This window comes from Pongo abelii, chromosome 12 (assembly GCF_028885655.2).
Source record: "Pongo abelii isolate AG06213 chromosome 12, NHGRI_mPonAbe1-v2.0_pri, whole genome shotgun sequence".
NCBI classification, from domain to species: domain Eukaryota; kingdom Metazoa; phylum Chordata; class Mammalia; order Primates; family Hominidae; genus Pongo; species Pongo abelii.
This window is the reverse complement of record NC_071997.2, coordinates 112,471,518-112,485,513: the sequence shown is the minus strand read 5'-3', so window position 1 is coordinate 112,485,513 and position 13,996 is coordinate 112,471,518. Positions and strand designations below refer to the sequence as shown.

At 36.0% G+C, this 13,996-nt stretch overlaps 1 protein-coding gene across 32 annotated transcripts in view; it reads right to left on the bottom strand.

The window, feature by feature from the left end:
* PUM2 (pumilio RNA binding family member 2) overlaps window positions 1-13,996 on the bottom strand; it is a 104,814-nt gene that overhangs the window by 54,713 nt on the left and 36,105 nt on the right. For 21 of the 32 annotated variants that reach the window (XM_054548350.2, XM_054548351.2, XM_063713762.1 and 18 more), the window contains 4 exons: window positions 10,253-10,440; window positions 9,527-9,696; window positions 6,345-6,615; window positions 6,006-6,099 (listed from right to left, as the gene is read on the bottom strand). In XM_054548350.2, coding sequence (XP_054404325.1) covers window positions 6,006-6,099; window positions 6,345-6,615; window positions 9,527-9,696; window positions 10,253-10,440 — 723 coding nt within the window. Of the gene's footprint in view, window positions 1-6,005; window positions 6,100-6,344; window positions 6,616-9,526; window positions 9,697-10,252; window positions 10,441-13,707; window positions 13,801-13,996 lie in introns of all 32 variants that reach the window. The other 11 variants (XM_054548342.2, XM_054548340.2, XM_054548339.2 and 8 more) reach the window with 1 other exon arrangement.

Sequence of the window (13,996 nt, the reverse complement as noted above, 5' to 3'; positions counted from 1 at the left end):
TTTTGCTATAAATAAATAATGTTATTATTCTCTTTAGATACACAGGTCTGTACATTACTATATCCTTAAAAAAATTTACTTCAACAGACAAAAAGATAAATTCTCTTTTTTAAGAGACAATGTCTCATTATGTTGCAGAGTTTAGGCTGATCTCAACCTCCTAGGCTCAACTGATGTTCCCGCCTTAACCTCCAGTAGCGGAGAATAAAGGCAGGTGACAACACACCTGACTTTTCTGTTTTTGTCATATAAATTCTTGATCCACATTTCTAGATTATTTTCCAGGAAAACTGTACCAGTTTAGATTCCAAAAGTATGAGTGCCACTTACACTCCTGCCAAAACAGGACATTATCAAACATTCTGAAGACTTGCCAACCTAATAGGTAAATTAAAAAATTTTTAAAAATTTTGTTTTAATTCATGGTTGTTTGGTTATCAACAAGGAAATTGTATCAAATCTTTTATGCTTTTGTTTTTCTCATTAAAAATTTCAATCCATTAGGAATGAGACCCAATAACCTCCCCCCAAACTATTTTCCAAATAATCATTCTTTTGGCATTGATTTGAAATTCACCTCATCACTCTACCCTAAACAAGCATGCATGCACACACGGATCTATTTCAAAGTAATCTTGTTCAATGATCTACTCATATATTTTGAGTCCAGTACCACACTATTTTAATTGTCATAATAATTGTTTTAAAAAACTGAAACTGTGCTCCAAAAAGTTAAAGAAAGCAGTGACTAATGAAAATTCTTGAGTTTGCAGGATGGCAGATATGAAAAGAAAGAATCTGCACAAAGAAATGCAGAAACTCTCTGTTTAAATTTGCAGAAAGAAATGCAGAAACTCTGTTTATAAGATAACAAAACTGGCTGAAATCGATTAAAACCAATATGGACTGCAGTCTGTGCAGAACAAGCTTGCTGACATCACAGCCCAAATTTCCACCACGTTTCATACTAACTCTCCCGCAATTTGCACATGCGACCCATCAGGTGGCATGAAGAGATAGCTGTGCATGCTGAGGACTTCCCAGGCCTCGCCTTTTCTTCCACCAATCACTTTATTATCTCAAAATCCATCCCCTAAGGCCTTTCTAATAAAAATTACTCCCTTAAAGCCAGCACAGGGAGATAGACTTGAGCTGGACTCCTGTCTCCTTGTTGGTTGACCTACAAAAAAAGCTTTTCTTTTCTCAAAAACCTGGTGCCATAGCATTGGCTTCTACTGCATCAGGCAGTGAGTGCTTCTGCTCAGAAACAATATGGTTGAGCAAGTCCTCCTCCTCCACTTTAATTTTAGTTTTCCATTAATTTTCTGGTTTTTCTGGGAGCACTGCTTGAGCCTGGGAGGTCGAGGCTGCAATTAGCCACAGGCCACTGCACGCCATGCCTGGGCAACAGAAAAGTACCATTTACTTTTCTGAGACAAACATCAAAATCAAGCTTTCAAGTTTTTTTTTTTTAAAAAGAGAAAAAAAAAACCTGCTGGGATTCTGACCAAGAGTATATTTAATACACACATTAATTTAGGGAGAACTGACATTTTTACAACGCTGAGTTTTGCCCAGAAAAACCACATCTCCATTTATTCAAGACTTCTGGAAAAGTTTACAGTTTTCTTTACAAATGCTTTGTACATCTTTACTTACTCCCTAACTCATTCCATAGCTTTTCATTTCTCCTTTATATTTCCCATGTCTTGATTACTATAGGGAATTTCAGTGTTCTGAGCAACCACCTACGTTTTATTTCCTAATTCATTTAGTGGTAGGTGATAGCTAATTATGCAGCTCACCTAGAACTATTTTTTCAATGACTTATTTACGAGACCATGAAATGGCTCCTTTTCACAGCAATCTGTTGTTTTAAGACTTCTGATAATCTCTGATGGCTCACAGCCTTTATCTCTTAAGGTTCTGAAAATACTCTTACGTTCTTTGCACAACTTTAAAGTTCCCTTCCATAACTTAGAACTCTGCGACATGTTTTCTGGCTGATCCTTCTTGTTTGTACTGTCATTTTTGTTTGAAACATTATCTTACATGAGAGTTTCTCTTGCACTCACTTGTTCATTATGTGGTATCAAAATTATTGCCTAAACTACATACTATAGGGTCAAATCTCCAAACCAAGTCTTTTATTAGTAGCTGGGGGAGCTCTTACATGGTTACTATAACTCAACCCCCAAAGCCTGAACTGTATAGGCCCCTTTTTGTTTGTTTATTCCTCTTCTAGCCACCTGTAAGTCACCTGGCTTTATTCCCAATTTACCCCTCTATGGATTCTCCCTCAACTCCTTGTACTCTAGGAACTCCCCAATCAACTACATAACCCTGCCTTTTTGTTTTCATTCTATCCTATCTATTATTTCTGTCTGGCCAAGTACATGGGTTAAGCCTGCGTCTTACCTATTTTTGTACAAACTAGCTAAGAATAGTTTTAATATTTTTAAATGGTTCAAAAAAATAAAATTCAAACACATGAAAATTATTTGAAATTCCTATTTCAGTACCCATAAGTAAAGTTTTACTGGAACATAGCAATATTTATGCATCATCTAATGACCATTTTCATGCTTTACCAGCACAGTGGAGTGGTCGTGACCGAACCCATATGGGATGCAAAGCTTTAAATATTCAACATTCAACAGCCCTTTGTACAGAAGACATTTGTCAACTCACACTCTAAAAATTTTCCACATATAGTCACTGTGCATTTAAAATGTGACTAGTTTGAGATCAGCTATATTCAAAGCTGACTTGAGATCAGCTATATTTCAAAAACAATATAAAGAAAAGAATGCAAAAATTCTCAGTAAATTCCATATTGATTACATTTTGCAATATTTTGGATATGAGCTTAATAAAACATTCAAATTAATCTCACCTATTTTTAATTTTTAAAAATGCGATTACTAAATAACTGCAAATTATATGGTACATATTATACCTATTTCTATCGACTAGTCCTTTTCTAAATGAGCTATTGGCCAACTAAGAGGTGACCAGGCAAACTTGGATAAAAAAAATTGTCAACAATGAATATGCTTAACTGTGGAATTGAGTTAAAATGTGGAGTCAATTTTGATACACTATGCTTTCTAGGTTTTCAAATTTATTTATATTAGGTTTCTCACACACAAAAGTTCTGCCACATCTTTAAAGATTACATAAGTCCAATATTATTAAAATACTCTAAGGCATTAAAATAAGAGAGAAATGGCTGGGCTGGGTGCAGTGGCTCATGTCTATAATCCCAGCACTTTGGGAGGCTGAGTCAGGTGGATTACTTGAGCCCAGGAGTTCGAGACCAGCCTGGACAATAGGGTGAATCCCCGTCTCTACAAAAAATTCACTGGGCATCATGGCTCGACACTATAGTCCCAAGCTACCTGGGAGGCTGAGATGAAAGGACTGCTTCAGCCTGGGAAGCTGAGGCTGTACCACTGCACTCCAGTCTCAGTGACAGAGTAAGAGCCTGTCTTCGAAAAAAAAAAAAAGAAAGACCTATCTAAAATTATTTTTGTGAAGCAAGAATGCTGACACTAACAAACGTGAAAAAACTGCAAATACACAAAGAGACTAATTTCACCTAACTATATAGATGCAAAAATCCTAAATGAAATACTAGCAAATTGAAAGAGTATGTTAAAAGAAATAATTGTTATAAACAAGTCTTTTTTATTCCAAGAATGGGAAGATGATTCAACTATTTTAAAATATCATTCATGAAATCTGATATACGGTACTCAAGTTTTCATAGATAACACTTTAAAGCTACAATGAAAGACAGGAAGAAAGCCATTTACAATAACAAAACATAAAATACATGAAATAAACTTAAAATGAAACATGCAAACCCATATGAGAAAAATTTTAAAGCACTCAAATGACACTACAGTAAACTTGAACAAAAATAAAGACACATCATACCCTGGACAAGAATACCTGATGTCAGCAGGGCATGGTGGCTCATGCCTGTAATCCCAGCACTTTGGGAGGCCGAGGCGGGTGAATCACTTGAGCTCAGGACCAGCCTGGGCAACATGGCCAAACCCTGTCTCTACAAAAAATCAGCCAGGTGTGGTGGCGTGCACCTGTGGTCCCAGCTACTCGGGAGGCTGAGGTGAGAGGATCACTTGAGCCCGGGAGGCAGCAGTTGCAGTGTGCCAAGACTGCACCACTGCACTCCAGCCTGGGTCAAACAACAAGACCTCCCTGTCAAAGAAACAACAACAAAAACAATAACAACAAAAAAAACTGATGCTTGATGGCATAAAGATGTCAAATTTCCCTAGGTAAATTACAAAATTTAATCCTCTCTTCTGGAAGTAGATAAGCTAATTTTGAAGTTCATATAAAAAAGCAAATAAGCAAGAACCCAAAACTTAAAACTCCAAAAAAGAAGAGTAATAGATGTATTAGCCTGCCAAATATTATAACATAAAGCCTCAAGAAATAAAAACTGTTGTGCTGTCCATGAATAGACAGGTAGCAGTACATTTCTAACATAAGAGGACAAATGAGGGATAAAGGGGGTGGGGAAAAAAGGAAAGAGAGGCAAAAAGAGGAAAGAAACAGGGCCAGAGTACATGCTGCGATTGGCACTCACCTATAAATGTGGACTTTTGTTTTTTTTTTTTTTGAGCAGAGTCTCTCTCTGTCGCCCAGGCTGGAGTGCAGTGGTGCAATCTTGCTTCACTGCAGCCTCCGTCTCCCAGGTTCAAGCGATTCTCCTGCCTCAGACACCCAAGTAGACTGGATTACAGACCCCCACTGCTACGCCCAGCTAATTTTTGTATTTTTGTAGAGACGGGGTTTCACCATGTTGGCCAGGATGGTCTCAAACTCCTGACCTCAGGTGATCCACCTGCCTCAGCCTCCCAAAGTGCTGGGATTTCAGGATGGCGCCACTGTGCAGCCTGACATTTTTGATGAAAACAAAAAATAGGCCAGACGCGGTGGCTCACACCTGCAATTCCAGCACTTTGGGAGGCCGAGCGGGGGCTGATCACCTGAGATCAGGAGTTCGAGACCAGCCTGGCCAACATGGTAAAACCTCCGTCTCTACTAAAAATACAAAAATTAGCCTGATGTGGTGGCAGACGCCTGTGAGCCCAGCTACTCAGAAGGCTGAGGCAGGAGAATCTCTTGAACCCAGAAGGTGGAGGCTGAAGCGAGCCGAGATCACCCCACTGTACTCCAACCTGGGTGAGACTGAGACTCTGTCTCCAAAACAAACAAACACAAAAACTGAAAAATAAAAATTAGGGCTTAGGAAGCCTTATCGCACTAACACAGAACAATATGATGTTAAGGAAAGAGAACCCCCCCTTCCATAGACTGATTAATAGTCTTCGTACAAACTTAGCCAAAATCAGACAGGTATAAAAATGGTTACACAAATCTACACGTGATAAAATAAAATAAAACTATACATACATACTGCATCAATATCATATTACTGTTTTTGATACTGTACTGTAATTATTTAAGTGCAGCCATTGGGGAAACTGGGTAAAGGGTATAGGGAAGTTATTCCCGTATTATTATTGTGGGAGGTAGTGGGGAGACCAAGTACAGACAACATAATGTACCAAGCTTGAATTCTAGCAGATTAAAAGTCAAAGACCAAATAACTTCATGGAAAAAAATATTTCACAAAAAATTTAAATGAACATACTGACTTGATAATGGACACAATTAACTAAATTTGAATTTCCAGGTGTCTGACTTTCTCAACTTCACATTGGAGAAAAACTTATGTGATGACAACTTTTATCAAATTACAGATTTTTATTTAATTTAACCAGTGATGCAAATAATAATCAGAAACAATTCCCTAGTTAATAAATACCTTTGTCATACAATCTATTACTTGTTGATCTCAGATGTTTCAAAAAGTAACAAAACCTCACCAATCAGTAAATGAAAAGTGAAACATCCTAGACATTTTAACAAGACTTTGGTCAAAATGAGAACTTATGAAGACTCACCTATATGTGGCTGCTGAGCTGCTGCTAATGCATATTGCTGCTGTTGAGCTGCAGTTAACTGCTGAACTGTTAGTGCATTAGTCCTCTGAAAGAGCTATTAGGGAAAATATTTAACACAAAGATTAGTGTCAAAATCTTTCACTTCTAATTAGAAATCTGAATAAAACATTTTAAACATTTTTTTGGGGGGGAAGACTTTCTCAAATACAAGGACACTTTAATCAATAAAACATTTAGTACTCAAAAACCCCTACCATTCTTTTCAATGCCACATAGCACTTCAGGCTAAACCAGTATACAGTTAAGAGGACCTTCTTAAAGAAAAGAGCATGCTTTTACCTGCTGCTGGGAATTGTAGTCAAAAAGGCCTACAGTAGCTCCTGAAGAGTCCATTGGTACCTGATTACCAGGATAGTCAAACTGTAAGGATTCCAGACCAACTTGTTCCATGGCATCCAGATTCTGAGTTTCAGGATTTGAAAATTCTTCAACAAGTGGTTTATTAGCTGTAGGATTAGGAAGAGGCCCCAGTCCTTCTGAGGGATTAGTATTGGGGCCCAAGCGCTCAACTACTTCAGTTGGAGAGGCTTGACGACTTCCAGGAGTACGACTACATAAAGAAAATAGAAAAGCATTATGAATAAAAGTAACAAGTCAAATGGCGAAATGGGAAAATAGAAAAATCATGAAAAACAAATGATCATAAAACACAGTGAATAAGGCATTCTGGGTCACTGTGCCACCTTATCACATTTTTTTCTGTTTAATATAACTTTCCTCTTAAGAGCTGGCATGATTTGAGGATTTTAAAGATATTATTAATGATTACTCCTTTCAATCTGAATAACATGAAGATATAATGCAATTTTACAGATTAGAAAAACTGGCCAGTATCACAACTTAGGCTTATACTACCTGAAATCTCTGTCTCAAGTCACAGTCACAAAGAACAGTGTATTAACAGCAGGTTATTAAGTGGCAAATATGAAAAAGCTCAAAACTAAAACCCACTTACCATACTGCTGTCCTGCCCTGCCAACACATAATTTTGCCATAACATCCTGTTTAATAATACTTAAGAAAAAAATCTGGCCATAAGAGATCATAATTGTCTTCATTATTTAAGGGGCCAAAATGTGGGATGCAACAGGAAAAGGGTACTGTACATGATAAGTCAAAAGGCTGACTTCTGACTTTGTCTTTTAAATATGATTTTGAGCAAGTCATGTCATCTTTCAAGCTGCAGTTTTCTTACTGAGGAGACTTAAGAGATGAACTTTTGATTCCAACTAATAAGAACAAAAGCAACTATTTATGAAAGCCCTCTACGAAAGCCCTCCAAAGACCATGTTTATTATACCAAATAGTTCAGCTGAAACCATCAGAAAGAAATGGAAATGTATGACATTTATCAAAACTTAAGTATACACAGCAAGAAAAGGATCTACATTTAAAAAAAAAAAAAAGGACCTTCCTACTATACGGCCTCCTTAATTTTCACAAGGAATTCATTAACACTGGACTAAATTTTAAGCGCTGGCTTCTCTTTTTATTAACACCTTCATGGTCTAAACTTACATTTCTAGCCCATTATCAATCCTCATTTATAGCTTATCTTATACATAAATGTTTTATATAGGATCCTTTCCTTTGTAAGAAAGAGTTTATTGTTCAGAGTAACTATGCATTCACAGGATATTCAAACTTGAGTACATTAAGTAAACAGCAGTAACTGTTCTACCTGGCTTTTAATGCCAGTTGCTACAGCTAACTCTTCCCAACTTCAGGTGGTCTGTATTAGAATAAATTTGCTAACATATAGTGTAGTTTACAAAGCAATTTCTTGGTTACAAGAATTGTTCTCTGTAGATATGTAAGCAAACTTACACTTCATTTAAACATCAACCATTTTGTCCTTGCAAAATCAGAAGATTTCAAACTCCTTTCCCTTTAAGCCACACCTAATTTTGTAAGTGAACATTCCAAAGGCTCTTTTTTCATTTGGAACATATGGAATGAAAAGATAAAACTAAAAGCATTTTCTTTAAAATCAGCCAATTTTTCTTAAAAAAATAAGTGTCCAATAGGTCTTTTATTCATTTCTGTTCTACTCCAATAATGTATATATTGATGACATATCAGTTAATGTAGAAATTAATGTGCTGGCATAGTGACCATATGACCACAGCTGTTGATTGTGTTAATACATTTTAATACTGTCAAGTAGTAACTAATACTTTGTCTAAAATAATTAGTAATTTAAAACAGATACCTAAAAACTTAATGGAATAAAATTAGAATGCTAATAAATGTAAGGTCCACATTAATATTTCAGGGGAGAAGTATAACCTCTCACACAAAGTAACTCGTATATAGCAAAAATAGAGGACATTAGGAAAAAAAGTAATGCTATCAGTGGTGCTATTTTCTTGCTATAGTTAATGGTGTATTAACACTTCAATTATAAATGTATACTCTGAAGGGTTTATCATCAACTTAATTTTACATGCATTTCCTTTACTAAAACTTAGATTAGGTAATAGTGAAGAACAAACTCGGAATAAAGTTCTAAATCTGAATAGCATTAAATGTATTTCTTGTTAAAAGAGGTTTACTGGTTTTGGATGCTTTTTTGCACTCAGAACAGATAGAAATGGCACTGTTTTTAAGAAGCACTGTTACTTTGCTTTTGATAATTAAAGGCAATAAATGTAAAAGTATACCACCCACCATATACCTAATACTTTTTTATGTAAGACTCCATGGTCATAAGACCTCAAAGAAACAACTCATTTTCAGATAAAAAGCTCCGAAGCACCTCATTATTGAAATATTACAGAAAATCAATACAAAGAAACAACTCCCTAATATGTAGATAAATGTATACTGTCTAATCTAAGACCAAAGGCTAAAGTACTCATTTAACTGCCATAAAAACACAACAAAAGGCTACAATGTAAAAAATTATGAGCTTAAAGCTAACTTTTAAAAGTCTCTAATATGTTCCCTATTTGCCATTTGCAGGAATAATCTTAAGTATTAGCATAAACTCATATATTGTAAGAAAGATTACTGCTCCTAAGCTAATTTTGTCTCCTCTTAAAAGTTAAGTGGGAGGCAGGGCATATATACTCAGAAGGAAGAAAACTCCACTGAAACATGCTCAAAAGCACTCCCAAGAGGGGAAAAAAAATTAGAGTAAACCTACAGTTCACTAAAATTTAACAGAGAGGAAAAAGTTCAAATTTAGACTACTATATTACCAGAAAAGTAAGCACAGCTTCTAACATTACTCCTTCAACAGAATGCACTGTTTCAGAGGCTGATTTGAAGATTATTTTTTTAAAATGGTTCATAATCACAAATTTTCTTTATAGTAAAAAAATAAAATTTGTCTAGATTAACACAAAGTTCAAAGGAAATAAACCTAAATGATGAAAATGTCTAAATCAGTCACATCAACTAATAGTAATAATCCCTAAAAAGATACGCTTTTCTTCTTGAGAAAGTTAAAATCTTACTTAAAATCTTTGCAATCGGCATCCATTCCATTTGGCAAACCTCTGCCATTTATTTTAGAATCATCATCATCTCCTTGTTTAAGATCTCTGTTTTGGTCCTCCTCAAATGGAGAAGCCTTGCCTTTTTGATCTCCTTTCTCAGGTCCATCTGTTTCAGCATCTCTAGTGCCCTGAGGAAAAAGAATCTGTTTGATTCTGAGTATTTAATAGAACACAAAAAAAGGCACCATAAGGTGACCTAACACTACACTACAGTGCATGTAAACAATAAAAGCATTGAATCTTATTTAATTTCGTAGTCAATTAATTTATCAAAGGCCAAAAAATTGAGTACAAACTAGTGATTTATAACAGAAGGGCTAAGGCAACCTTAACTATAGCGGTGCTGGAAAAGCAGTTAACACCACAAACTAGATTAAAATTTTCTTTAATGTGTAGACGATTTTGTTTAGTTACTTTCAGATCAAGCACTACCAGGAATAAACAATTTTAATTTTGCAGATTATGTTTTAAAATTAGTATGATCTGACTTTTGTAACATGGTTCTATCATGGTTCTATCATTTCACGTTTTTCAAGTGGCTAAGCAGAAGAATAGCAATAACAGTTACAAAATTTCTCTTAGCTACAGGAACGGCACAGAAAAATACATTGAATTAAAAATAAAAGTAATGTAACCAGTAACTCTCAAGCAAATATTAAATATTTCTTTATTCAAAATACTTACAAAATTTCCCTTCCTAAATCGAGAATCCAATTTATCAGCAGGAGAAGAACTTAATACATATTCTACCATGCTCACACCAAGGCCTCCACTTTCTGATCGCGGAGACAGTATTGCATTTACTTCACTGTTTCCATGAAAACCCTGTCCAGATCTTCTCTGTACCATAATAGGCTGGGACATTGAATGGTCTGTTTGGAAGAAAAAACACAATTATATACTTATACTTTTAAGTTAAACAAAATGTAGTTAAACAAATTAATATACTGAAGTAAGAAAAATCAGCATATTGTTTTATTTTGAATGTTATTACTATAATCTTTATATATCCTCTTCATAGGACACAAACAAATGGAAGAACATTCCATGCTCATGGATAGGAAGAATCAGTATCATGAAAATGGCCATAACTACCCAAGGTAATTTACAGATTCAATGCTATCCCCATCAAGCTACCACTGACTTTCTTCACAGAATTAGATAAAACTACTTTAAACTTCATATGGAACCAAAAAAGAGTGTGCATAGCCAAGACAATCCTAAGCAAAAAGAACAAAGCTGGAGGCATCACGCTACTTGATTTCAACCTACACTACAAGTCTACAGTAACCAAGACAGCATGGTACTGGTACCAAAACAGATATATAGACCAATGGAACAGAACAGAGGCCTCAGAAATAACACATCTATAGCCATCTGATCTTTGACAAACCTGACAAAAACAAGAAATGGGGAAAGGATTCCCTATTTAATAAATGGTGCTGGGAAAACTGGCTAGCCATATGTAGAAAGCTGAACTGGATCCTTTCCTTACACCTTATACAAAAATTAACTCAAGATGGATTAAAGACTTAAATGTAAGACCTAAAACCATAAAAACCCTAGAAGGAAACCTAGGCAATACCATTAAGGACATAGGCATGGACAAGGACTTCATGACTAAAACATCAAAAACAATGGCAACAAAAGCCAAAATTTGCAAATGAAATCTAATTAAAGAGCTTCCACACAACAATATAAACTATCATCAGAGTAAACAGGCAACCTACAGAATTTGGTTGAGACTAACTGGCTGGAGCACTTATCTTGAAAATACAGACGGAAAGAGCCATTTGGCAATAAACATATAAAAACCTATGTTAAGAACAGTACAACCAAAAAGGTCAATAAAGGTGGAAATAGTACCCAAAGGATACTACCTGAAAGACCAGTTGCTTATAAAACATCATTTTAAAAAGTCAATCTTCTTTTGACAATTTATAACATAACAATTCATAATATAAACCTTCAGGGATAAAACCTAGAAGAGGCTGGACAGCAGGGGCTCATACATGCTATCCCAGCACTTCGGGAGGCTGAGGAAGATCACTTGAGCAGAGGAGTTTGAGACTAGCATGGGAAACATGGTGAGTTCCCATCTCTACAAAAAGTTTAAAAATTAGCCAAGCATGGCAGCAAAGGTCTGTAGTCCCAGCTACTCAGGAGCTGAGAGCTGAGGTGGGAAGATTACTTGAACCCAGGAGGCTGAGGCTGCAGTGAGCCATGTTCACACCACTGCACTCTGCTCAGGATGACAGAGTCAGATCCTGTCTCAAAAAAAAAAAAAAAAAAAAATGGCCACGGGCAATGACTCACTCCTGTAATCCCAGTCCTCTGGGAGACTGAGGCAGGTGGACTGTTTGACCTCGGGAGTTCAAGACCAGCCTGGGCAAAAAGGCGAGAAACCCCATCTCTACTAAGAATACAAAAATTAGCTGGACATGGTGATGGGCACTTATAGTCCCAGCTACTAAGGAGGCTGATGAGGTGGAAGGATCACCTAAGCCCGGGAGGTCAAGGCTTTCGTGAGCTGTGATTGTGCACTGCACTCCAGCCTGGGTGACATGAGACCCTACTCCCCACTGCAAGTAAATAAATTAAAATAACAATAAAATAAAATAAACTTTCGATTTGGCAGAAATACTTCTCAAGTTCACAGTTACGCACTAGATAGATCAGAACTCACTACTATAACACTATAATCACAAATGAGTAAGTCCAGAAAAATCGGTAATACCATAGAATTTTCCATTCTTGGTTAAAAAAAACTAAATTATCTTCTATCTTAAAATTTTTCCATTTATTTTAAACAAAATTATTCATTTGATATATTTTTTCTCCATACTCTTGGAATGAAAAGTAAAGGTAGTATTTAAGATCTGAGAGTTAATGGAATACAAATATAGTAACACATTTGAGGCAACATTCAAATAGTTTTTGCTGGAAACTTTTTTCAAAGAACCGGTAAGCTACCAGCTACCTCTGGCTTGTTTGTGACAGGCATAAATACTCAATATTTAAACTATTGAGGCCGAAATGTCATACTGGTAGCCAGTTATCATTTTATCAACTGTAATAATTTTGAAATGATTGCCAGGTTTGTTAAACCAAATCAAAACATTTCCATTTCAGTATGTGCATCCATGAGATTAGTCATTATATCCTTTCTTTCAGTCATGTATCCATTTATTACACAGTTGAAATATTGATTCATTCTCTTGTATGCTAGCTAGGCAATGAGCTATACATGAGGAATCCGAGAACAACACAGTGTGTCCTCAAGAGTATAGGTTTAATAAAAGGCAATTAGAATAGAATAAAAGCGCTTTAACAAAAATATAATCCACGATACTATGAGATCTGAAAGATGGGCATGCAAGTCCAACAGAGCTTAAAGGAAAAAGTAAAATTTAAGGGAAAAAAAAAGCAAAAATAAGAAAGATGGGCATCAATCCTTCCAAGTCTTAGAATCGATGCCACCAAAGGAAGTGTGCTTCTTTTCTTTTTTTTTGGTGGGAAGGTGCAGGGTCTCACTATATTGCCCAGCTGGTCTCAAACTCCTGGCCTCAAGTATCTGCCAGCCTTGACCTCCTAAAGTGCTGCAATTACAGATGGAAGTGATATTTCAGCTGATAATGAAGGGTTAAAACAAAGGTAACCAATGGAGAGGTGGGGGTGATAGGACATTTCAGTTACAGAAACTGGCATGTTCAAACGCCAAGAAGTGCTGGAGAATATAATGAACCTGATAATCACAAGTAATGTGGTTCTGCTGAGAGGAAGTATGTCAAGTCTCCTGCAGTCATGCAAAGAGACTGTCTTAGAATGACAATTCCTTTAGAACAAGAAGGTGTTATGCATATTTTTATGTGTCTGGCATTCAATAAATGTTTGTTAGGTAAACAAAATTCCATTCATTTCTAATTTTCTCATGGTTTCTAGTAAAAGACAAACACTCATCTTCAAAATGTTATGAGAGTTGGGAGAGGAGTGGTACAAAAAATTGACTGAAATAATAAATTTCATGGTTTCCCTATCATCCATCTTGAAATAATCTCTCTTTGTCATCATGTGCTCAAGATGCTTTGCTTTTCAACACCTCAAAAAATCTTTGGTTGGCTGGGCATAGTACCTCATACCTTTAATTCCAGCACTTCGGGAGGCTGAGGCAGGTGGATTGTTTGAGCTCAGGGGTTCGAGACAAGCCTCGGCAACATGGTGAAACCCCATCTCTACCAAAAATACAAAAATTAGCCAGTCTTATAACCTGGTCTCAAAAAAGAAAACACCAAAGATAAAAAATTTTTTAAATCTTTGGTTCTGATTCTGGTAAATAAATTGTGCATTCAACTTTCAAATCATGTCCATCAACCAAGTTATTGAACACACATGCTCTCAGCAAGAAATATGCCTTTTGTAGGGAAGATG